This window comes from Ruditapes philippinarum, unplaced genomic scaffold, assembly GCF_026571515.1.
Source record: "Ruditapes philippinarum isolate M1 unplaced genomic scaffold, ASM2657151v2 ctg1537_1_1_1_1, whole genome shotgun sequence".
Taxonomy (NCBI): Eukaryota; Metazoa; Mollusca; class Bivalvia; order Venerida; family Veneridae; genus Ruditapes; species Ruditapes philippinarum.
The window spans coordinates 55,149-81,932 of NW_026861544.1; the positions used below are offsets into that span (position 1 = coordinate 55,149).

General features: G+C 32.7%; 1 protein-coding gene across 1 annotated transcript in view; it reads right to left on the bottom strand.

Annotated features, from left to right (window-relative positions):
• Positions 1-805: 805 nt before the first annotated feature.
• Positions 806-26,784, bottom strand: part of LOC132716047 (structural maintenance of chromosomes protein 2-like) — a 35,331-nt gene continuing 9,352 nt past the window's right edge. The window contains 20 exon segments of the mRNA XM_060699193.1: positions 806-1,908; positions 2,716-2,863; positions 3,226-3,377; positions 5,921-6,046; positions 7,702-7,902; positions 8,927-9,121; positions 9,472-9,615; positions 10,257-10,450; positions 10,885-11,009; positions 11,267-11,402; positions 11,894-12,098; positions 13,885-14,031; positions 14,527-14,665; positions 16,642-16,760; positions 18,434-18,554; positions 19,504-19,558; positions 19,966-20,155; positions 20,484-20,696; positions 21,019-21,096; positions 22,784-22,921. Of these exon segments, the coding sequence (XP_060555176.1) occupies positions 1,702-1,908; positions 2,716-2,863; positions 3,226-3,377; positions 5,921-6,046; positions 7,702-7,902; positions 8,927-9,121; positions 9,472-9,615; positions 10,257-10,450; positions 10,885-11,009; positions 11,267-11,402; positions 11,894-12,098; positions 13,885-14,031; positions 14,527-14,665; positions 16,642-16,760; positions 18,434-18,554; positions 19,504-19,558; positions 19,966-20,155; positions 20,484-20,696; positions 21,019-21,096; positions 22,784-22,921 (3,033 nt within the window). The 3' untranslated portion in view covers positions 806-1,701.

A 26,784-nucleotide genomic window follows, 5' to 3' on the forward strand; every position in this document is an offset into this window, starting at 1 on the left:
GTACATTTCTTAGTGTATTTTCCCATTTTTTACTTCGCAATGGAAGCTGACATTTTGTACACAATTTGCGATGACGTCATACACAAGTGCTTGTTAAAATCCGTGCCAAAACCGTAACGCTGGCTAAACACTACTAAAACAGATCCAAATGGGCGCACTCGATCGGGCTGCCTTCGTTCACATGTCCGATTTTGTAGCGGAAAATTTGCCTGACCTTTACAGCGACAGGTTTTATACCGTCCCTTTTGGATTTTCAAGGCATTTTACCGAAATTCAAGGGGGTTTACTGAAATTCAAGGACAATTTTAGTGTTTTTTCAAGGCAACCCTGAATTCAAGGACTTTTCAAGGTTGAAACCAAATTCAAGGACTTTTCAAGGCCCGTGCGAACCATGTACTGTGTAGCTGGAGACACAAAAATCATTAATGGGGTGAAATGGATTTTTTTATTCAAGGGCCATGACTCGGCCAAAAAATTATTCAACCGGAAAACCTGTGTAATGTATGCAAGTACTTGCTATCAATTAGTTGTGTAAAGTTTCATTGAAATTGCATTAGTTGTACAAGAGTAGTGTGAACAAATTTTAAAAGTGAAAATAAATCAAGGGCTATAACTCTGACAAAAATAATTGGACCAGAAAATGCCAATGATATGAAAAACTAGTCGGTGCTGATCATTTCTGTAAAGTTTGAATGAAATTGCACTAGAAGTTTCTAAGGAGTAGAACGGACAGACGACGACGTAGAAATGATCCCTATCTGTCTCCACTACTCTGAAGAGTCAACACAAAAATAACAAACTCCACTGAAATTTTGAACATTTACATTTATTATTGCATTTACTCAAGAATATATATGGTTACAAACATTCGTATTGCACTGTCATTCTGTCTAAAAATATGTAATGTAATTAATGAATACATAATTATGATATTAAAGGTGATGAAAGATAGAGTGATAGGGAGATAAATATGATCAGTCAAACAGATATGACAAAAACTGCAGTGAATTTGCAGAATTTCTTAATAACTATTATTTATCTTCTGGTTGTTTGGAAATTAAAATACATCAACAAGAAAATAATCACTTAATCAACTTTACATGAAAATATTGTACCTACTGAGATTTTGATTATATCATAACTATAATAATCATATAGTAACCAAAGTGTTCTTAATTAACCAGGTTTTTCTTTTTTTCCAAACATGAAGTTACTCTCATTTGAAACTGCATTTAATTTTACCATGAATCGTTTATTTTAAGCTTGATAATTAAAGCAGTTTTAATTTTACAAACCAATTCTACGAAGTTATCAAACAACCCTCAAAAATAATATTTCTGACAATTTAGACGGAAGTCTCATAATCAAAATTAAATAATAAAAATTTGTTTTATCCATAGCTAAAACCATTTCTATATGTCAATTTCAGAAATAGCGCAAGTATTAATGTTAGAAAAACTTCTTTGCAATTGTCTTACAAGTCCTTCACATTTTACAAAACTGAATGAATAAATTAACCGTATTATTTCCTGTACGCGCATGTTACTTTTGATAAACAATCATCTTTGTATATCACTGATATATGACAGTCAATCTTAAATCACATTTTATCTGTAGTGGTACAGGCTTTACACGCTAGTTTATTTATACCCTCAACATAGCAGCAAAAAAAACCAGTAAGCAAGAAAATTCAGCCTGTCACTATGCCACTTCCTCTAATCTGGCCCTCTTATTAGCTCCGGCTTGTTTCTTTTTAGCATTTGCAGCAGTGTTATTTTCTTTACCATCATTTGATTTGTTTGCGTGTTGTACATATCTAGTTACTGTTGATACACCATCTACAAACTTTGTCTTGAACAAAACATTGGCATTGTTGAACATTCCGTCTTTAAGAGAGACAACTATGAACTGCAATAGAAGAAATATACAAATTCAGTCTGTATGAATAAACATCTGGAAATAGAATTATACATTTACCTTGTGAAATAATATTCAAACTGGTCATTTGTCAAACAGATTTCTTCTTTCTAAACCAATAAATGACAACCAAAATGTGTGGATTCCATGTTAAAACCTTTCATTTTTCTGAAACTTCTAACATCCAAAATGTAAACAATATCTTGTAATGGCATAGCAATGATTTTCTTTTTAATTTTCAAAACAACCTCTGGCTTTCTGAAGGGGAAAATATCGTGGATAAATCAGAAAAGGGGAAATCAAATTCCCACCGAGAATAGAATTTACCCACACATTTTATAAAATTTCAATTTCAATCCAATCTAACATACATGGTTCATAGCAGAGGCTTTCTATAAGAACCACCATTGTCTTTTAGCTGATATATTTTGGTGCAGAATGTGCACACTGAGGGCATTTGGGGAAAATATTTTCATTTTTGGAGGAAAATATACCTATTTTGGGCTAGGGGAAACATCCTTTATTCAGCTGTAAAATAATGGTAAAATAATCACTGCATAGGCTTGTGAAGTTGTGAAACATCAAGTCATCCAAATTCTGCTCAACAGAACTCGGCTACACAAGCAAAAAGATACTTACACACTTATATCATAAATTATCATTATGGCTGGTGGCCCATATGTTAAACAAACGCCCAACAACAGTTACCATATCATAAGTAGAGAATTTTCAAAGAATCTGAAGCTAGACATAAACCTATTTAAAGTCTAATAGAAGTTACGACTAAGATAAGAGTACCTGTGAATGTTTGAAGTGAGATTTGATCATCTGTCCTATATTTTGTGTATGTGAGATATCAAGTGCTGCATCCACCTCATCCAAGATATAAATAGGAGCTGGTTTAAACAGCAACATAGCCAAGATGAGAGACAAAGCAATCAGGGACCTGAAAAATATCATTTTATCATAGTGTAACAAAAATTACAGACATTTTATTGTATTTCATGTTAAATTAATACTACTAGGGTCATGTGTCAACTTGACAAGGATACAAAAAATATTAGTGTTGGGGAGATACAGCAAAGTATAAATTCAGATCAGAAAATAAGGAAAGATAACTATAGTCAACTGTCGATGCAGTTGGATGGTTTATATTCTATTTCTAACAAGTTTCCTTTCCATATGTGAAGAGAGGAACTGAGTTATCAATTACATTTTACTTTAAGGAAGACATGATTTACATGTCCTGTTGAGGTTAATATACCAAACATCACAATATACAATGTAACATTATTTAAAGTTAATTACCTTTGACCTCCTGATAATTCTGAGAGAGAATCTTTCCATACATCCCCAAAACCAACCTTCACCTCTAAACCATCCAGCACTGACTGACCTTCTGGTGGAGCAAGTTTGGCTCGAGCACCTGGCAGCAGGGTGGAGTATATACTGCCAAAATCCTAATTCAAAAGAAATATAACATGTAACTGTTATATAGACCCTTTCATTTAAGCGATAACAGTCCGGGAAGAGCTACTTCCCTTACCGGATGTGACGTAAATGGGGGATAAAACTATGCAGGCCGCATAGAGTGTTAGCTTATTGAAAAGTTAAATGCGTAAATACTGATCGTTCAATTATGATTATAACATGTAAAAATTTACGCATGCATACATATATTCAATATCAAGACAATAGAAAAAAATACAAAAACAAAGATTGAGATTAATTCTCGCTACGGAGTGAAACAGTGAAATTTCATAGTGAATACAGTATATTTATTAATTAGATCTAGATTTTCTCTAATGCCAGGATAAAAAGCTAGTAACTAAAACAAATTTTAATATTTTATAAACACCCATACGCACTGAAATTGCCTATTATAAATTTAAATGGCCGTTTTCTAGTTTTCTGTGATATTTTCTGCCATTTAGAAAATTCTGGCGTATTTGTGACAAACATGAAAATAAGATTGCCAATGTCCTGTTTTTCAAGCTTTAATAGAACAACAACAGAATTCATTCTGTCAATAGTTACTGATTCTTTTTCATTAGGCCTATGCCGTATAAAAATATTTCAAAGAACCAGTGAAGGATATAATTATATAAATAGTCTGGAAAGAACGAAAACCATGTGGCATTGACTTTTATAATTTTAGATTCGCAACAAACGATAATAAAATAATTTTGATATTAAAAATTATTCTTATGGTTATAAAAATAAAGACCTTTTCCTAGTAACTTATTTCATTGATATATAGATGTGTATATATAAGCACCACTGGGCCGTAACATATTAATTAAAAGGGTGCATATGTTGTATATACAAGCAGCACTTGCCTGTGATATCATAAATCACCAGGGTGCATTTTTTAGAGTTATAACATTACACCAGATTACGTCACTTTTGTTAGTTGTCAAAAAATTTTATAGTCCGAGTTTTGTTATGGATCATCCTAGGGACTTTATAGGTCATGCCTTACCGATTTGACACTCGATCCAGAGTCCTACCAACTGGCACAGTCAAAAATAAGTAAAATTTTTATTATTATTTTTTTGAATATTTGATAAGCAGAGTATGAATAAAAAAGTATCAATTTGAAAATATCACTTTAGCAGCTTAAATATATTGGTGGGATGTACGATTTTTGAGAGTGCATTTTTTGCCGACACAAATAGTATACAGTCATGTACATTCAAAAGAATTTTTACTTTTTATGCCTTTACATTTTTTTTTAAATAACAAAAAATAATATTGTTGTTTTTCTTTGTCTAAGTCATGCTTAAATCAAAATGATTTTTAATAAAGCCGTTTTTCGAAACCACAGAATCCTTACATTTTTGAAACTCAAAATATCTTTTGGGCATTGTATATTAGCAGAGACATAGATACATTATCTATATCTCTGGAAAAGTTAGTACGATTTAACTGCCTGGAAAAATTTTCATTATTAAGAATCTAACGAAAATGGTCAGTTAGCCAGCAATATGGTCTACTATTAAAACAAATCGTTAACCTTATTAAAGTAAACATTTTTATTAATTTCACCATCCTTTTTATGTAATATCTTATTCAATTACACAAATTTTGGCAATTTCAATCTGCCAACCTTACAAGAGAAATGATTAAGATCTTTATATCCCTCTATTATTGTACTTTATCGTATCGGCATTGTCCACCGTATCCCCCAATGACGTCATCCAAGGGCGACAACTTGAATACGGTCTTAAATGAAAGGGTCTATACACAGCTTTCAACAAGAAATATTCCATGTATGAACGATATAATAAATATCCCGGTATGGTGTAAAATTCAAGATCTAAAATATGACCTACATGTTGGTCAGGGTGGTTTAAGTAAATGTCAAGGTCACATTTCAACATGTTTAATCAAAGTTTTCATCTAAGGGTGAATTGTAAAATAATAGTGTATTTCATAATAAGTCTATATTCCCCAATTGTATTATGTTTCAAGTTGTTTGTAGGCAGGTAGACATTGCAGAGTAAAATATGCCCATTACAGGTTTTTTCCCCAGTATTTTGGGGAACATGACCCATACCCATGGAATTGGAAATTCATTGATGTTTTGTTAAAATTTGGGGAAAAATGCATGACAAATTATGCAGTGATTAAATGAATGCAAAAAAGCCCTGTCTAGGATGGCATCTTCAAGCATTTAAACACCATAACAGTGAAGAAGCCCTAATTTTCAAAGATTTTAGAATTTGTTATTCATTATTTTTATTTTGTAACTTGCAATTGGGAATTTTTTCCTGTGAACTGGGAAATTAGTATACTATTTTCAATTGGGTATAACCGAATATCGGCTAGAAAATAAGCCAAAAAAAAAAAAAAAAATCCCTGCATTAATATCAAAATAAATTTGCAACCATACTAGGGCATGTATTTTAAGTAAATTCATTTGTCAAACCAATGACAGACAGTTGCTATGTGAATAACACATTAAAGACAGTGCTAATTTTGATTGAAGAAATTACAATACCTTATTGACTTGTTCCCAAGCTTTCTTCAATGCCTCATTTTTCTTTTCATCAAGTTCAAGAATAACTGCAGAAATCTTGGCTTTATCATTGAGCACAATCTTTCGTTTCTTCATCAAATCTTGGTACTGGAGGATAAAACATGGGTAAGAATGGTATTAGAGATAGAGATTATCTGGGGAATGTAGGTCAACTGTTATCAAGTAATAAACTAGAGGATGCTTTTGTAAAAAAGCGCATGTCTCCCCCACTGCTGAGAATAAATGTGAATGGAAACAGGAATGGAAATGGAGATAAGATAATGTAAATACCCGGTAGTCACTTCAATGAAGGCTGTCTATGGATGGTTTCTATTGTTAAGGTTGTATGAGAAGATGCTTCCTAAACTGTTTGTTTTTAACCAGGTATTACATTTTGAATATGTCTCCCCCCAGTTTGAGGGTTGTAGGTCAAAAGGAACTCTAGTTATCATCCGGAAATGAGAAATTGACCAACGGTCACTGTGACCTTGACCTTTGACCTACTAACCCCAAAAACAATAGGGATCATCTGCTCTATAAGACCAATCATCCTATGAAGTTTGAGGGCTGTAGGTCAAAAGGAACTCTAGTTATCATCCGGAAACGAGAAATTGACCAACGGTCACTGTGACCTTGACCTTTGAACTACTGACCCCAAAAACAATAGGGATCATCTGCTCAATAAGACCAATCATCCTATGAAGTTTGAGGTCTGTAGGTCTAAAGGAACTCTAGTTATCATCCGGAAACGAGAAATTGACCAACGGTCAGTGTGACCTTGACCTTTGACCTACTGACCCCAAAAACAATAGGGATCATCAGCTCTATAAGACCAATCATCCTATGAAGTTTGAGGGCTGTAGGTCAAAAGGAACTCTAGTTATCATCCGGAAACGAGAAATTGACCAACGGTCACTGTGACCTTGACCTTTGAACTACTGACCCCAAAAACAATAGGGATCATCTGCTCAATAAGACCATTCATCCTATGAAGTTTGAGAGCTGTAGGTCAAAAGGAACTCTAGTTATCGTCCGGAAACGAAGAATGGACGGACGGACTGACGGACGTTCTCACAGGACAGTAATTATGTGGCTACTCTATTGTTCTCTCTATTGTTCTTTTTAGCCACACAAAAGAAAATAGCCACATAAAAGCATTACGGAATGAATGACATCAAAGAGAAAGAACAGTTACCTATTGTCCCTCTAGCCACATAATTACTCTCCTGTGAGTGCGGACGGACGGACGGACGGACGGACAGGGCAAAAACAATATGTCTCCCCCCGAGGTGGGGGAGACATAATTAGACAAGCTGTTTGTGGTGAAAGTCAAAGCAGCCTTGACCTTTCACAAACTGATCACAAATCAACAGATGTCATCTTCAAGTTATGATCAATCTTCCAAGGAAAACCTACCTAAAATCAAAAGGGTTCATCAACACAACTGTCATGTCCACTTACCCTAATGTAGACCAAACATTTTCTTTGAACTGATAAAAAAGGTCTGATGTACCTACCAACACACTAATAAAGCAATATACCCTGCCTCCAAAAGCTGCGTGATAATGCCTTATCTTACTTTAATGATTAATAAGTGGACTGACAGCACATTGATCAATTATTGGATAAAATCAGAATGTTCATTTGGGATGTTATACTTTTCCAGTGAATATACATGTATATTTCACTTTCTTGTCACTGTGAATACAAATAAATTAGAAATGCCTAGTAAAAATCTAAGCAGGATACAGAATTAAGATTACCTGTTCCTCAGCTTTTCCTAACATATTCATGGCTCTCATGTTAACATTCCTCGCTAGTTTCTCTTTTGTCTCTGTCAATTTCTGAATTCTTCTCTCACTTTCCTTTGGATCATTAACCTTAAAATCATACGCTGTGTTTGGCTGGTTAAACTGCTTCCTCTCGTCTACTATCCACTCATATGTCTCAAGCATGTGCTCCACCTATAAAACATAAACATCAAATATAAAGTTAGGTTCATTGCAACTTTTGTCCTAAATTGAACCCCATGTTCTTTGTATCATATTTTTGTGTTAAATGCTCATAGTTTTGACTTTTCCCCCTCCCCTACAAATGAAAGATCACAAACTGAAACATATACAGCATTACATTGATCACAGATCTTGATGCATTTCATATGAATTTTATATTTCACCATATTTACATATTTCTTGTAAATTTGTAACAAAAAAAGTTTAATTATCTATAAATTAATAGCTAGTCAAATTCTGGAGGAGCCAATTTACATGAATGCAAGTAAAAATTGTCAGAAAACTTGAAAACCCTGAATTTATTATTATTTCAATTAGCTTTATATAGAAGAGAGTTTTCAAGAATAGAAAAAAAACCCTTAACTTCCGGCAAATGCCTGAAAACTTTGTAACAGGGTTCATACAGACATCCAGTATCAAAATTCAAGGACTTTTTAAGCAGTTTTTAAGCATGTTTTTCCATTTTTCAAGCACAATTTGTTGCGTCTATATCCTACACAATGTTTAACCAATATTAATTTATAAGTCATTTCTTGTTGAAAATACATTTTCTGGCTACAGTTTCTATAGAATAACAACAAAGATAGCAACAAATACAAACTTAACTGCCACCCTGTTGTATGGCCCCCTGTTAAACCCCTAACTTCAATATATCATAAACAAGATCAGGTTTTTTTTTGTTTTGTTTTTTTATTTGTTTATTTTTACCGACACTAGTCTGTCATTCAATTATTTTCAAGCACATTTGTAGCGAATTTAAGCACTTTTTAAGCACTTTTCAAGAGAGTTATCAAATTCAAGGACTTTTAAGCATTTTTTATCATTTTTAAGCACTTTTTAAGAAAGGGACTGAAATTTAAGCACTTTTTAAGACTGTACGAACCCTGTGTAATCATGCAATTTAATGGATGCTGTTGTAATAAAACTTTATTTTTATTTCATAAATAATAAAAAAGAAGTCACAAGAAAAAGTTACCAGCTTTGAAGCATCTTTAGTGTCTTTCTGGAACTTGACAATTTTGTTATCTAATTCTTTTATTTTAATCTCAGAATTATGATGCTCTTTCTGTAGAGTTTTTTGTTCAGATACTTTAGCACCAATATCCTTGTCACAGGCCTTCAGGAGGGCCTTCTGTTTATTCACCTCTTCCTGGGCTGCCTTCACAACTTCCTGTAAGCAAATCATATATAATTTTACAAAATGAATTTATAATGAAAGGGTTACCCAATATACAATCTAATCTAGTTTGAATTCTGAACAGTGTTTAGCCGTAACAAGTGAAGTATCTATTAACTTTCAGCATTAAGGTTACTACAAACAGGTTTCAAGAAAAGTCAAGCCTCTAATTGAGCAAAATAACTAAGTTAATTAAAATGTATAACATATAACCACACTTACATATGACATTCTCATATACTTTTTTTAGCCTTTTTTGAAATTGGTGATGAATTGTTCATTGATATTGATCACTATTTTAAGACATATTTTGAGAAGATAATCATACAAATATCTACACAAACCTTGGCTTCGCTGGCTTTACCATCTAGTTCTTCAAGTTGTGACTGGTACTGTTTGATGGTTTCTTCAACTGTTGCTAGTTGTTCATCATATGAGGTAATTTCCTTCTTTAATTCCTCAACTTCAAGCTTTATACTATCTACCTCCTACATATATATACAAAAATATCTTTAATATATTTATGGAGCTTTTTAACATTTTGTGCTTAGATTATCTACTTATATGTTGTACAATGTCAACACAAGCTAAAATAATGATGAAACTTGAATTCATTTCAAATATAAATCTGTATCTGCAGGCATCTTATATTTGTCTTGTAAAACATAATGATGCCTAAATAATATTAATCTACTCTATTCCAAGTTAATTAACTTTTCCTTGGTTAGTATTCTTGTCAATTCTGGTTGCATTAATTGCTTAATTACAGTGTATTCATTTCTTTGTTGTAATTCTTGAAAAAAGCATAATAGCTTTACAATAGTGTGAGTATAAACAAAAGCTCTGCATGTGGTGTAAACATTCGTCTGTTAAGGGCATCATTTTTTTGACAAAAATTTATAAAAAAGTTATAAAGGGGCATAATTCCTAAAAGGTAACTTTTAGAACTATGTTCCTTGTCTAACGACTGCACCTTGTCATAAGCAAGTATTCCAAGTTTCATGTTGATCAAATGATAAAATGTTTGAATAATGGGCTACAGCAAAGATTTTGCACGAGGGCAAAAATGACGATGCAGTGATCACTATAGTTTGGCTTTTTCTTTGAAACAGGTGAGTTAAAAATATACCTGTGACTTTTGTTTCATTATTTTGCTTGACTCCTCTGTCTTTTTCTTGGCTTTTGTCACAGCTTGTTCAGCATCTTTCAACTCTTTCTCTCGTATCTGTTTGGCATTCTTAATCTTATTCTCCAGATCTTTTACTTTAGTTGAGTTTTTCTTCTTTATTTCTTCTGTTCTCTTTGCTGTTTCTTCATAATCAACTGAAATCAAAATCTTTTAAATATTAGTAAATGTTAGCACATTTTTTTCCCTATCAGTGGCTAAACTGAACTTTTAACATGGCTGTTGGAACTATATTTAAAGTTGTTCCATTCAAGGATTTTTCACATTAAGTATTTTGAATTAATTCATCATTTAACATATCCAATGTTCATTGCAAAAAATTGAACATTGGTCACTTATTATCATGTTAAACCAAACCTTTGATACAAAATTGGTAGTAAAGTTTACATTTTGTACACAATTTTACTCATGGTTATACTAAATGAATTGCGCTTATAACTTTGGTTCCTGACTCAATACTTACACCTATTAATGCTCATCAAATGAAGATAAGGCACCAATCTTAAGATATTAATTTTTCCCCAATATGAAATATACACAGCAAATTATAAAAAAAATGTTCCAGACTCACCAATATTTTCCTTGAGTGTGTTGATTTCTTCCAGCTGTTGATGATGTGAACCTTGTTCTAGTTTCTCCTTCAGATGTTCTACTTCCTGTTGTTTCAGATCATACTCCTGCTTCAACTTTGTAAACCTTAAACAATCAAGTTATGTCAAATTATAATAATTTCAAAATTGCTTCTTGCTTGGCTTTTGTTTGGATAAAACTCATTTTCCCTTAATGAAAACTTTTTATAATCTTCACAAACTTGTCACTCCTCTTAACAAATATGTTTTTTGTTTTTTTTGCTGTCTTCACAAACTTGTCACTTATAACAAATACGAAAAGTATGATGAAAATTTTCGAATTGTTGTTATGTTGAAAAACAAAATCAAACAAACTTAAGGTACCTTTGTGCAACACCTCTTATATTATGAAGTTCTTGTTCAACTTTAGCAAGCTGGTCTTGTTTCTGTCTCAGTTGCTGTTCAACTTCTGTAAATTCTTGAAGTTTCTCTAATATAGAACTCGTCTGTGCTCTAGCACCTGAATAAAGAAATTTTACATCATTTACATATAGTATAATAATCAGTTGCTTACAAAATTTTAAAAGTATCGAAAAAATATCCATATGAAAAGTATACTGTTACCAAAAAAACAACTAGTTCTAATAAATAATAAATCGCAGATGGTTGAATCAGTATAAATCATATTAAATGTAATAATTAATATATCTACTTTATATTTAATTTCACTTATGTTGCAACTATTTTGCTTAAGTCTACAAAATACGTGTTGCATCATGAAGGAAAGTGTCTTCCTATAAAAGTTTAACCGAATGTAAAGTTTAACAAATATACCTTTAAGAGCTAATCTAGAAACAAATGACTGAATACAGATAGAAACTCAAGTGAAATCCTTGACAACCCATTAACAGTTTAGAACAACTTTTATTCTCTGATATAAATGATAAGATTACACTCTTCTATACCTTCCAAACAGAAAACATTTTTATTACAGCATGACAATTAACTCACCTCCAGTAAGGGTTCCAGCAGGATCAAATGAGTCCCCACCCAGTGTCACAGACCTCTTCTGAATCCTATCATCAAATGTAACTTTTTTAGCTACGTTCATGTCCGTACAAACAAATGTTGAACCAAACACAAACTCCATTGCTGCTTTCAGGTTATTGTCAAAGCCAATCAGTGACAGGGCGGTATGTACATTATCTTTTCCAACCTGTTCAATATAATACATTTTCATTAAATAACAAAAGATTTTCAATAACATACTGTTACAATAACAGTAAAAACATGATGCATATTTAGTTTATATCAACCAGATGCTTTTGCCGAATTTCTTATTCTTCTCAAATTTGTGTTTACTTCTGATTTGTCTGGCAAGTATAAACAATATTTTTTTTTTTTAGAAATTATCTATAATAGTGGTTAATACATGTATTTCAAGAAAATGACTGATCATCTGACATACTGGTTTTGTTCCAGTAAAAGAATTTTTTTTTAGTTGGCTTGCTAATGAGATATTTGGCATGATGTACCAAACAACTGAAAGATGAACAAATATTTTTCATAAGGCCTAAAAAAAAAATTGTTTTGTTCGGGTCACCCGACCCTACCTAATAATATACGCCGACCCTACCGTTTTTTTCGTGTCAAAAAAAAAAAAAAAAAAAACAGATGAAAATACCATATTATTGAGGTACGGTACGGTACAGGTTTTATCGCCGCTCTTAGTTACAAAATGGCGGATCACATCGTCATTATTTGTAAAACGGCGTGTGATCTTCACCAAATGGCAGAACGCCGAGAGTTTAAGATTGTTTCACCTAAAATGTCTTTTGAAAACATAGAAGGGATGTATTTGTGCCACCCGGGAGGGATGTCAGAAATTTCCATATCTACATTTCAATATACTGGTGAATAAAAAAAAAAAAAAAAAAAATCCGACCTACCCTACCTATTCCTTGAGAGCATGTTACCCTAACAAAACAATTTTTTTTTTAGGCCTAAATGGAAATACAGTGAGACAAAATTACACTGGCATGACAATTGACTGAAAAAATTCACAATCACACAAGAACTCTTGCAAAATTACTTATATTTACAAAACAATACAGAAAAAATAAGTTTCGTACCTCCACCCCAAACAATCTATTAAAGCATATTCCTGCTAAATTTGTGTAATGGACTTGCTTTGACTTGAATACAGAACTTTCCATTGCCTCTTTAGAGGTTTTATACAATTTACATACAAAAAGTTAACCATTGCAAATACAAGAGCGATCAGTGATCACATGTGTCGCCTCATGATGGCCAATTTCATGTTGGGACAAGTTTTGTGACAGACGGACAGACAGAGGGACAGTGCACAACTAGACTTGGTACTGATCATTCCTGTAAAGTTTGGATAAAATTGCACCAGAAGTTTATGAGGAGTAGTCCAGACAAGCTTTTGTGTATCTGGCAACACACAGAAAAAAACACCTTTTTATCAAAGGGCAATAAATCAGCCAAAAATCATTCAACCGGAAAACCCGGGCAATATGCGCAAGGACTTGAGCTACAGATCAATCCTGTAAAATTTCATTGAAATTGCATTAGTGGTATAAGAGAAGTAGTCCGGACAAACTTTTAAAATAAAAATTATTAAAGGGCCATAACTCTGTCAAAAATCATTGAACCGGAAAATGCTGACAATATGCACAACTAGACTTGGTACTGATCATTCCTGTAAAGTTTAGATGAAATTGCACCAGTAGTTTATGAGGAGTAGTCCGGACAAGTTTTGTGACGGACGGACAGACAGACGACGGAGAAGTGATCCCTATATGTCGCCACTACTCCGTAGAGGCGACACAAAAACCTGTTTTATAGTAGTAAAAATTCAACTGCCAATAGAATACAGCAAGACCAACCCAAAGTTACCATAATTGATGTAAAGGCTGGTGTATGCTTTAAAGCCTAGTTATAATTATCATTGGTAGTATATATGGAGTATAACATACCAGTCCTTCAGCTTGTTTGACAACATCATTTGGTATATATCTGGAGGAGATTTTGTTGAGAGGTATAATGGTGTATCTTCTACGTAGTTCTCCTTTCTGTAACAACTGTTTACCAGTCTGCTCTGTGTCCACAACTACATTATACAACTGAAACAAACATACAGCTTTCTTGCTTAAAGTATTCTATAAACACTATTTACCTTATGGTATATCAAGAGATTTTTGCACTGTTTTATAGGACTTAAAATCCTAGTAATTCAAAAAGTCATGATAACTTTCGAGCTTAACATTTGGCTCTTCTCCTGGGTATAATTCCTGGCACCAATTGACATTTTGCTGAACAGTTTGGCTTTCCACCTGACAGGATCCAGTCAACATTAACTACTTCACTAGATGCCAATTTGTTTATCAAGAGGTTAATGATAAACAGCTATTGACTCCTGTATGTCATGTGAATTACAACCATTTTCACCAACCCCTTTAAATATACACATTCAAATGCCAGTAAGATAAAGTAAATCAGCCATTTTAATTTAGTAAAACATGGCAGTTCTGTTTCCGTATAGAAACATTTTATACCCTTCCAAGGCATTTTTATGGTGAGATGCATATCTTAAATTTTCCAAAATAAAATAACTATACCTTTCCTCCAGCAGCCACTTCTAGTGCTGTAGCAGTTTTCACATCTTTTACTTTAATTAATTTACACACTAAACCTGACACTTTACTTCGATCAAAATTCTTCTCTGGGTTTTTATAGTCAAAATGAAGGTGTGGAAATCTGTGATAATGAAAAGTACAAATGTATTCAGTTAAGAAACTTAATTTATTAAAAAAAGGACAAAACAAGATTGCATTTGAGAAAAATGCTATGCCACCGCATGGTTCAAATTTCATAGCTGTACATCAAAGGACAAAAAGGTAGGTCACATCATCAAAATCTAGGTCAAAGTTCAATTTTACAACTAAAACTGTGCACACGGTCAAAATGTCATTGCTGTACATCAAAGGACAAGAAAGTAGGTCACTGTCCCCTTGGGCAAGGCATAATTTTGACCCAAGGGTTTAATAACAATCTTCAAACAGGTCCATCAAACAACATTTCAAGTCAAATATCTAAGCTATAGCTTTCTCCCATTCAGAAAACATTTGTTTTATTTTCTGTTTTTACTACGTGTACATAATGAGAATCACTGCCCCTCGTCAGGGCCAATTTTTGACATTTGAACAACTTTGGTAGAGGACCTATAGATGATATTATATATCAAACATCAAAGCTCTATGCCTTGAACCTTCAGACAAAAATATTTTTTTTTTCACTATATGTACATAATGAAAATCAATGACCCCCGGGGCGGAACCAATTTTGACCCCAGGGCTATAATTTGAACAATCTTGCTAGAGGTTCACTACACAATGTTTCATGCAAAATATCTTAACTCTATCCTTTGTAAATTTAGAGAAGATGATTTTTTAAGTTTTAACTATATACATATAAGATAAACCTATGGCTCCCAGGGGCGGGGCTTATTTTGACACAAGAGGCAAAATTTGAACAACTTTGGTAGAGTACCTTTAGATGATATTATTTAACAAATATTAAAGCTATAAGCCTTGTACCTTCAGACAATAAGACTTTTTTATTTTTTACTATATGTATATATTGAAATCAATGACCCCCAAAGCGGGGCAATTTTGACCCAAGGGCTATAATTTGAACAATCTTGCTAGAGGTTTACAACACAATGTTTCATGCAAAATATCTAACCTCTAGCATTTGTCAATTGCTAGAAGAATTTTTTGTAAGTTTTTACTATATACATATAAGGAAAACCAATGACCCCTGGGGCGGGGCCGATTTTGACTCTCTGGCTATAATTTGAACAGTCTGGGTAGAGGTCTACCAGACAATGCCTTATGCAAAATATCTAAGCTCTAGGCCTTTTGGGTCTTTACAAGAAGGTATTTTAAGTTTTTACTATATGTACATATAGCGAAAATCAATGACCCCGGGGCGGGGCCGATTTTGACCCAAGGGCTATAATTTGAACAATCTTGGTAAGGGTCTACCAGATGATGCCTTATGCAAAATATCTAAGCTCTAGGCCTTTTGGGTTTTTACAAAGAGGTATTTTAAGTTTTTACTATATGTATATATTGAAAATCAATGACCCCCAGGGCGGGGGCAATTTTGACCCCAGGGCTATAATATGAGCAATCTTGTTAGAGGTCTACCAGACAATGCCTTATGCAAAATATCTAAGCTCTAAGCCTTTTGAGTCTTTACAAGAAGATTTTTTTAATTTATTCTTATAATTCCTTTTGGTTGCCATGGCAACCAGATTTCTGCATGGAATGAAATTCTTTGAACAACTTTGGAAGCCCTTCACCCAAGGAACAATCCTGCCAAGTTTGGTTGAAATTGGACTAGTGGTTTTTCACAAGAAGATTTTTTAAGTTCACTATATAATCTATATAACACACACACACACAAACACACACACAGGTGAATCGCTATATGCCACCGCATCGCAGATGCTGCGGTGGCATAAAAACCCACAACATTTCTATGTTATACATGTAATGTAAGTTAAAGGTAGCTAATGCTATTAATAACATGAGATCAAAGAAAAATTAGTGCAGAACAGTAAAGGTTTGTCCAACGTAACAGACAAGCTAAATAATTAAGAAAAGAAGTAGACTTTTCTATTGTTTTCTTCTTTTCTTTTTAAAACTTCAAATGAAATCAGAGTTTACCTGGCTTCAAGTGTTTCCATTTTATCCTGTAACCTGTTCACTTCCTGAGATAATGTTCGTCTTTGTGTTTCCAGCATCTCATCTTTACCTTCCTCATAATTTAACTTCTTTAACTCAGCCTGAAATTACAATTACAATCATCAAATCAGTTACATATTAGTGGGTGTAAGTCATCAACTTATTCTTATCTTTGACAAGTGAACAATTTTCCTATATAATCTAATAGTAAAACATGATTAAATTTGACACAAAAAACCTGAGGTTCAGGCATATGCCTGAAAACTTACATATACAGTTGACTCTCGATAACTCGAAATTCAAGGGACTGGGCATTTTACTTCGAGAGAAACGGAATTCGAGTAACGTGGATCTGCCGCCATTACGTTGACATTCGTACATGTATATACATGTACCTGATTGAATGTGCAAAGAAGTAGGTTTGTTATTGTTGATAGCGACAATGCTGCAATATTTAACCGCTGAAATGACTGTAAACCACTTACAAATACAAATTATAAATGAACAAAAATATATTATTCAAAATTTAATGCATGTATATTAATAGTGAAATATAAACACAAGCATTCGTAGCAATGACATAAATGCAAGTGTGTCAGTATTCATCAGTAATGCACATGCTTTTAATACTCACTCATTATAATTCATTACAATAAAAGAACAATAACACATTTATTTCAACAACAATTTATCTAATGTTTGAAGTAAATTGATCATCGGACGAAAACGAAAGTAGCAACTATCGTGAACCAGAAGTACATATCAATGTATGCAATATGACGGAAAATTAATTATAAAAATGTCATTTACGTTGAAAACACACATCAATACCTAGGCTGGCACAATTAAATTAATTAAATCTTAATTTACTTATCTAACTGTTAAAACCAATTAAGTCCTGAAACCGATTAAAGCCACTTTCACGACGTGCTAATAATACATGATGACCGGCAATTAAAATTACCATGAAACGTGTGAATCACGAGTGACAACATCTCAACTTGATGTCGGTCGGCTGTTTTCACACTTCGACTAATTAAGATGAAAATATGTTGGACTTTAATTGACGGGACCAAATTTTCTTTTCAACTAAACAGGAGTCTCGGTAAGTCAAAATTTGACCTAAGCGGAGTTAAAATACAAAGATAAAGAAGGAAATTTGACGGGACTTTAGAAATTCTTCGACTAACGCGGAATTTTGAGTAAAGCGATTTTGACTTATTGAGAGTCAACTGTATGTGTAACAGTAAAAATCTATGTTAGTCATTTAAAAATAATGAACAATGATTAACATATTGGGATATAAGCTGGATATTGCATAGGTAACAACAGCTGTCAGTGGTACAGTGTGCTCAACTATTCTTAGTGCTTGATAGTAAAACAAGAGTCTGGATAGTGTAGATTGTCTATATTTAAAACAGGCCATAATTCTGTCAAAATCAATGTTAAAGAGTTATGGGTGCCAATATTATCCATTACTGCATTAAAGCTTTTCCAAGATATTGAAATCTAGCAATCAACAGTTAAGTCTTGTCCAGATATACACTTGCTAAACCTCTATTTTAAATACAAATACTAGCCATTATTAATATATCAACTTCTAAAATTCCTTCTTCCTAAGCTTACTTATTATATAAAAATATTTCAATTTCTAATATATAGCCTAGATATGGCAAACAGTATTGTAACAGAATTCTATTATAATCTTGATACTTTTATTTATTTTATACATGTATCTATGTATTTGTTCAGACACTGATATATAAATTGTTACCTCTAATTTGTTCAAGTTTTGGGCAACATTATCATAAGCTTGTTTGTCCTTTTTATAGCCTTGTTCTGTCTTCTTTAAATCTGATTCCTTCTTCTTTAACTCCTGCTGAGCATGTTTTAACCTGAAATGTTGTAATAAAGTTGCTTACCCACATATAAAATAAGATGTTGCAACAGCAATAGACTATAACTGGATAAGTAACAAACATTTAATAAGCTGGTATTTCTAGCAGTAAGAAAGGTATGATCACCTAGTTTTATGTACAAATATGGATCAATAATATAATTTTATTTTCTGATGACACTATCTTTCCAAAAAGGCCAAATCACCCTGCGTTGGACAGATACTTTAAGGTATATATAAGTACACAATCATCTGGACAAATTTAAGCATTTTATATTCCCTAACAATAAATGACTAAAAAAAATACAATTCTAAGCACTCATGAACAGTTTCAGCATATTTAATTCCTTTTTAAATAATAAATTTTATAAACTACAAAACATTTCTCTTAAGAAAAAAAGACAACTACAACAAACCCTTCTATTTTCTAAAAATATATACTAGTTAAATAACATGCAAGTTTTTTTTCCATGGCAATTACATTTCCATTTACTTTTTAGAGATGGTCTTTGTGATTATTTGCCCACTTTTTAAAAATTATAACTTTACAATCATAAGTGATACTGTGTAACAACTAACATTACAATATACAAGCAGAATATCTTAGTTAAGTTCAAATATGCTCTCAGCTTGATTGTGAAATAAACCACTTTTAACCATCTTCTTGGAACTAACCAGTGTTCTAGGTTATAAAGAAATTTTCTCAGCTCAAACTCAAATCTCAGGTACTTGATTGGTCACATACTGGCACACATGTTCACTGACGGTGACCAATTTAAAACCCTCGAGATTTAAGACAAAGCTATGAAAAAAGTTTTTTAACTATAAATCCAGTACTGGTATCATATGAGGAAGCATGGTTTTAACAAGAGTAGGGCTTGAACGTTCAACCTATAATCTTTGAGTGGAGAGGCATACAATATAATCCCTGGACCAACTCTACTTACTTCATAGCAGCTTGTTTAGCTTCTGTCTCTGCGTTGCTGATCTCACTCTTAGCAGCTGTTTAAAATAAATCATTGATTAGCAAACATAATACAGGATAGTTGAGACTACTTGTTGCAAAAAAAATATAAACAAACTGATCGTACGACAAAAAAAGCTGTATCATGAAAACAAACTTATTACCTACCTCACAAAATTACTTGTCACATATGATCAGTCTTGGAAACTCTTAAACAATTTTCATTGTAATCATATTCTATGTATTAGCAGGAAATTATTAAGGAATTTAAAAGTGATCACAAAGAAGTTCAATTTTGTTCATTAATATTCTTCTCAATTACCAAGAAAATACCAAGAACTTTACTAAGGTATGATTTTGTAACATTAAGCATTTTTCAACTTGTAAGTACTGTAAAATAATGAAAGAGTAGAATGTATAATAAATCCGAAATAATATCACTCACTAATAAGTTGATCATTGAGAGTAGCAGCCTGTCCATCATCATTACTAGACAGCCCAGCACTGACAGCTTGGTAGTGTTTCTGTGCAGCAACATGAGCATCCTGATCAGCCTCGCTCTGTTTCTGCAGAGATTCCAACTCCTTTGCTATCTTCTCTAAGTCCTTCTCCCTTCCCTTTATTGCTGATGTATTCTAGGATAGAAATTGTTTCAATCACGTTAATAATTCAAAACATAAATTCATTACATTTTTAATTGATTTACTTTATGCCTCTGATCTCTTAGAATGCTGGAAACAACAGTTATCAATCAGTGTAGGGCCAGGCCCCTCAGCAAGACTGCATGTCTTTTCAGTCCATTCCGACTATACTCTTTGCTGACCAACTTACATAGTTATCTTGATATCTACAAAATTGTTAACAGAATTTGACAAATTTGGCAGCTAAATACAGGAAACCAAAAATAACTTTTAGAAATTCAAAAAAAATATAGATATTACTTGTCAAACATAAAATCCTTACATCATTTGAATTTTTTGTCAATTCTTTCTTTCGTTTATTTTCTGCCTTCAGACCATCTTTTTTGTCATCAACAGCACTTTGTGCGAGTGCTTCTAGTTTCTTGTTCTCTGACAGTGTATCTTCAAGTTTCTTCATCACACTGCCCGACTCCTCGTCTCTCTTTCTCTCAAGCTCGGATATAACTGTATCAAGTTCTTTCACTTTTTCATCAATCTACATGTATAAGAAATTTATATCAAAAGAAGTCATTAATACTCATGCTTTGACAATATGACAAATGAAACACAAATCACTCTGATGCAATGTATTTGTCAGTATCTGACATTGAAGGATTAAACCCAGATACCTGTTTCAAAAATTATATATCTTCAAACAGGCCTCTTAAATAAATTGTACAAAATCTACAATACATGTATTCTTCAGTTTGTTATATAGTTCTCAAACTGATATAGGCCACTTTCCGCATGGCAATACATGAAAATTTGTTAACTAGACTTCACATCATATTATCATTTGAATAAAGTCATAAATTCACCTCAACCATCCTATCCTGTAGTTTTTTCATGCCCTCCTGCATCTGGGTCAACTCTTCAGCTGATTTCTTCTTTTTCTCCTGCATAAAAGTTACATCAAAAGTAAAAATAACATGTAATTGCAGCATCTATGTAAAATACCCTATAAAAGTAAGTAACAATGCCAAATAGTAACTCTATACTCTTAAATCAAATTAATTCTGGGATATTTGGATCTTCACCCATTATAATGTAATTAACGAAAATATGAAAAATTATGAATAATCATCAGCAAGCAGTGTTCAATCTAGAACAAATTCCCAGGGGGCCCTTCGGGCCCATAAACTTTTCAAAAGGGGGTCATTTGAGAAAAAAGGGGGCCCGCACTTAAAAGAACATCAAATTAAAATAAGGTATTGTATCTTTTAAGTTACTTGTTCACGTACCATATATAGACTAAAAACGGTTGCAAAATTCCAAAACAATCAACTCACTAAAAAAATGACATTATTTTGACCATTTTTGAGAGTTCTGTTAGCGTTGATACAGGCTCAATTTTAAGAACTGATTGGTAAAGAAACGATGACATAATGTTCAAAGAAACATATGAATCTTATTTTAATGTTACCATGGATATTTGATAATAATGTTTAGTTTTTTAATCAGCGCCCGATATATAAAAGAAAATCATATTTCCCAATTAGCTTTGTTGATGAAGACTATAAACTTACAATAGTCGCTAAAAACATTTACCCTTCTCAATATATCCAAACGAAAAACAAAGTGTCAACAGGTGCTAAGACAATGTATATTGACATACCGGTATCTTTGATCTTTTGTCAGGGCAGCAGTTCTTACATCACGTGTATTGATTAATGATATGCACAATGTTTTAATGCCGACCAGCCAAAGACCAATCAAAGTTTATTTACTCAATTGTCAGACACCCCCTAGCCAATCGTGTTTGATTAGCTCCATCTTTAAGACTTTTTTAATTGGATGAAGGCGTGTTCGTAATAATTCATGCACACTTCTCTATAATTATCTCGCACTTTTCACAAATATATAGTTTTTTTCCTCCGGAAAGTTATGACATATATATTTGTTTTGACCGTGAAAAAACTATAACTACACGCACGTATTGGATTATCTGTGACGATTTGTTTTGTTTATAAAAACTGTGACTCAAAAGTAAGTAATAGTTACGGTACGAAGAAAAAGTCTACATAGTATTTACAGACCCCGGCCGAGACAGCGTAGCGATCAAGGTTTTAAAAGGGTTACAGAGTGCAGTAACTATCTTACCAACATGCTCTTGTTTTTCTATACAAACTTCAGTTTTGAATTCAGCATTTATTAATATTATTCACAAGAAACTTTTTTTATGTACTTAATCAGGTTTAAGAAAGCATTCTAATGTCATTTAGGGCATTTTCTATGAGTGCGCCCATCGGGCCCACAGTTGAATTTGTTTTGCGCCGGCGGTCTTTTCAGGGGGTCAATGGCGCAATGGCGCGCTCTAGATTGAACACTGAGCAAGTACACACATGCCATTTGATTAGTGTCTGCACTGTATACCATTCATTCAAAAATATTTTGAAATTTCCCTTGAAAATGGAGAATGGTTTTGTACAGATTTGAAAGATGGTCAGTTCCATTAATGATATTAAGGATTGTAAGTGTTAAATATTTATGGAACACTTTTACACTATTTATTTTTCTACTTATCTGTCAAGACATAGAATCAAATTCGAGAAAAGAAATATCTGATAAGATAAAACATTTTACCTCTGCACAAAGGAACTGGTAAGCAATATACAGTTTGTTGAGATGTTCCAGCTCCCTATTTATTTTCTGAAACTCTAGGTATGATGATCTCTCCTCCTTCAGTTTTGTAATAGTTGGTGTAATATCTTCCTTCAGTACCTTTATACAAATTGTAAACAATATATACCTATACTTAAAAGAGATCTACATAGTAAATCAGTGATGTAGACATTTCTAAAATTGTAAAGAATGGCCTGATCAATGTAATGAAACAGTAATGCATTTCTTTTTATTACATGCTTAACCAAAAGAATTTAATAGCCTAACAATATCAGTCTTTCCTAAAGACCGTCGGACCTGACTGGTAAAAAATCAGAAGGTCCGATAAAAATATATGTATTGACGGCCCGACGGTCCGGTAAAAAATCAAGGTTTTTATAAAAACCTTACATTTACCTAAATTTAAAACATATCAAAATGTTGTCATTACACAATATAAGCTCATGCAATGCTTGTCAACTGTTATGCATTCTCATAATGCAAACTTTAATGTAACGACGTAAGATAAAAATATCCGACAACTAGTACAATTAAAAGGCAACTAGACCTATCACTGAAGGTGATTAATACTCCCACCAGCAACTTTGAATTTTTGAAAAATAAGTAGTCTGAAGAAAAATTTGAACACAAACTATCAACTGTGTACAAAGAAATATTTCAATTAATTGTAATCCCAACTGGGGTCTCCAAATAAGCTTGCTTTTCACAAAGTTTGATTACAATATCTCATTCCTAACTCTAGTTATTGTCCGGAAACCATTTTTCTATTTTTAGTAACACTGTAACGGTGACCTTGACCCTAAGAGGTCTAAATGCAATACCAACCCAGGTCTTCATATAAGCTTGCTATACACCAAGTTTGATTACAATATCTCATTCCTAACTCAAGTTATTGTCCGAAAACCATTTTTTCTATTTTTAGTAACGGTGACCTTGACCCCAAGGAGTCCAAATGCAATACCAAACCAGGTCTTCATATACCCTTGCTATACACCAAGTTTAATAACAATATCTCATTCCTAACTGTACTTATTGTCCGGAAACCATTTTTCTATTTTTAGTAACGGTGACCTTGACCTTGACCCCAGGGGGTCCAAATGCAATATCAACCAGAGTTGCCACATAAGGTTGCTATATACCAAGTTTGATTACAATACCTCATTCCAAACTCTAGTTATTGTCCGGAAACCATGATGTGGACCGACCGACAAGCTGACTCCTATATACCCCCCCTAAACTTCGTTTGTGGGGGTATAATAAGCGGCCGCGTAAATTACATAAGCGGCCCAGATGTGAAAGGTCACCCGCTATTAGTTTGTTTACACAAATGAAAGTGTCAGTGTATTAATTTGAATAATTTACGTCTTTAATCGACAGACTTAGAGTAATGCTAAATTACACGTGTGCTCAACTGGTGTTTAGCTATGAAAGATCGTCCAAGATGTTGACAAAAATTAAACTATACTGTGAAGGTACCAAAATCATTGAACAATTAATCTGTCAACTTCACTAAATTACCGATATATATAATTCTGTTTACATATGCCAGACTTTTGCTGAAATTTACCCTCTCATTTTGCTAGTATATAGTCTGTATGGAATTAAAGTTTAAACAGCAATATCCATTGAATACATGTATAAGGCCATCCATAAAAAATTGTTTGTTTGTAGTGCTCCGACCGACCCATGAAAATGGCCCCGACTCTAAAAATTTTTTACACCTTCGAGGATATTTTTTTTTTTTTTTTTTTTTTTGAGATCATTATATACCCATTCTGTTAAAAAGATCTTTCTCCAATAACTTTTCAGACAAATTTTGAACTGAGAAGTAGAAAAAGTAAAAGAATTTTATTCCAAAACCAAAATAAACGCAGGCTTTTCATCGATATTTTGCCAAACTTCGACCCCGAACATCGGCGATTTCACATTCGCCAGAAACCTTAAAATTTCGCAAAGGGCATAAAAATTCTCAGTTTCCAAGCCAAACATGTGGATGAATTGTTCTTTTGTTAATTATTTAACATTAAATCTTATAAAAGTCAATTCCCTTTCGAAGATATTAGCTAAAATAATTGCCGATCGGATGAATCTCTTACACACTGTGTGAAGCTGTACTCGATTTTCCTATTCATTCCACTAAATGCTGCATATATATACGTACACGGTACAGTTTATGGAAATGATGCCCTCTTCACGATATTTTTACAAATATAAAGTTTTTGTCTGGACATATTAAACCAGACTAAAATTCGATTTATTTTTTATATAAAAGTGAAAAAATATTGCCACTTTGTTATGTGAAAATGGACAGAAATGGTACCCTCATGAATTTTTTTTATTACATGATTTTACATGAGTTAACATATCTAACTTGAATACAATTTGATTTTTTATGGTATAAAAATGAAAAAAAAAAAAGATTGCAACCTTGCTTCAAAGATAAAATACATACATCAATGAATGTTAAAAAAGATTACCCTCCGTAACCATAGGCCACCACTGTATACATACATTTTTACACAAAATAATACCAGAAAAACTTTATTGTTGACATAAATTAATTTAAATCATTTTGCCATTCATGACTGTCAGAAAATGAGGTTACACTAAAACTTGTTGAAAAAACAAGTTAATTGATAAAATTTTCGCGGGAAAATCGCTGGAAATTAATGGGTCTTTTCCCGATACTTTTAAATAAGTTATACCTGTGATTTCTTTATAAGAATGATAATTATTCATTAATTTTACCTTTTCCTAAATTGTAATTTTATAGCCATATTTTTTAATCTTTGATGCAATCATGCACTGTTTATTCTTTCTTTTGTTTTTGTTCCTTTTTTCTCCTTTGTAATTGTCCGTACTATATTCCCTTTTAAACACCCAAATGGGTTTATTAATTGTTGCTCTCTTTAATCAAACTTTCAAAACAAACTCCAGGCTCCAGGACCTGTTGATTACACACTATACATGTATACAGCAGGTGACGTAGATTTTTCTACATACTACACTGCCATATATGGTAAGTACACACGACTGTGTGACAGGTGTAACATACATAATGATCTATTATTATGCTGGCTAGTGAATGGAGTTAATTAACATGGTTTGTTGGTTAAGTGGCAAGGTAATCTAAATTTTCAAGTGTACCCCTAAAATTTAACAAAAAAACAAACAAACAAAAAAGAAAAAACAAACAAACAAAAACAAACAATAACAAAAAAAGAGCTAAAAAATTCTGCTGTTAGTCATTTAATTTCAAATAATTATATTCTAACCAGATTAATATTATTTGCAGGATAATTCCTTTTATTCAATAGTAATGAGAAAAATGGATTTGCTACACCCCTCCCTTCTTTGTGCATTTAGTATCTGACAAGTCAGGACCAGTAAATGAAATCTTAGGTGGTCATCAAAAAAGGTGGTAATCATTGATTTTACAAACAAAACACCTATACTTGCAGTGTAAATTGCATTTTCAAATAACACTGAAATACTGGTATTGAGACTAATTCTGTTCTATTTTCTCAAAGGGCTAGATCTGTCAAGTAATCATATTGTATATATTTTTCTCATACCACTTGTTTTATTAAAGGTATTGTCACCTTTTTCCAGACATTGTTAATGTCAGTAAATAAGGAACAAGTTCAATTATTTTGTTTAGAGATGAAACAGATGCAAAATAAACAACAACAAAAGTGTTACATTGTATGTCTGTTATCATTTGAAATATTAAACAAAGAAAATATCAACAGAAATACATTTGCCTACATATTTTAATTTGTCTAAATACAATGCACAGTATATCATGGGAGGCTATATACTGTGTATTGCTATACTCAGTATGCTCCAATTTTGTAACAATTTCAAAAAAAAAAAAAAAATCCCCTACCTACCTACCAACCTCTTGAACATAGGGTCGGAGCACTACAAACAAACAATTTTTTAAGGATGGCCTAACAATA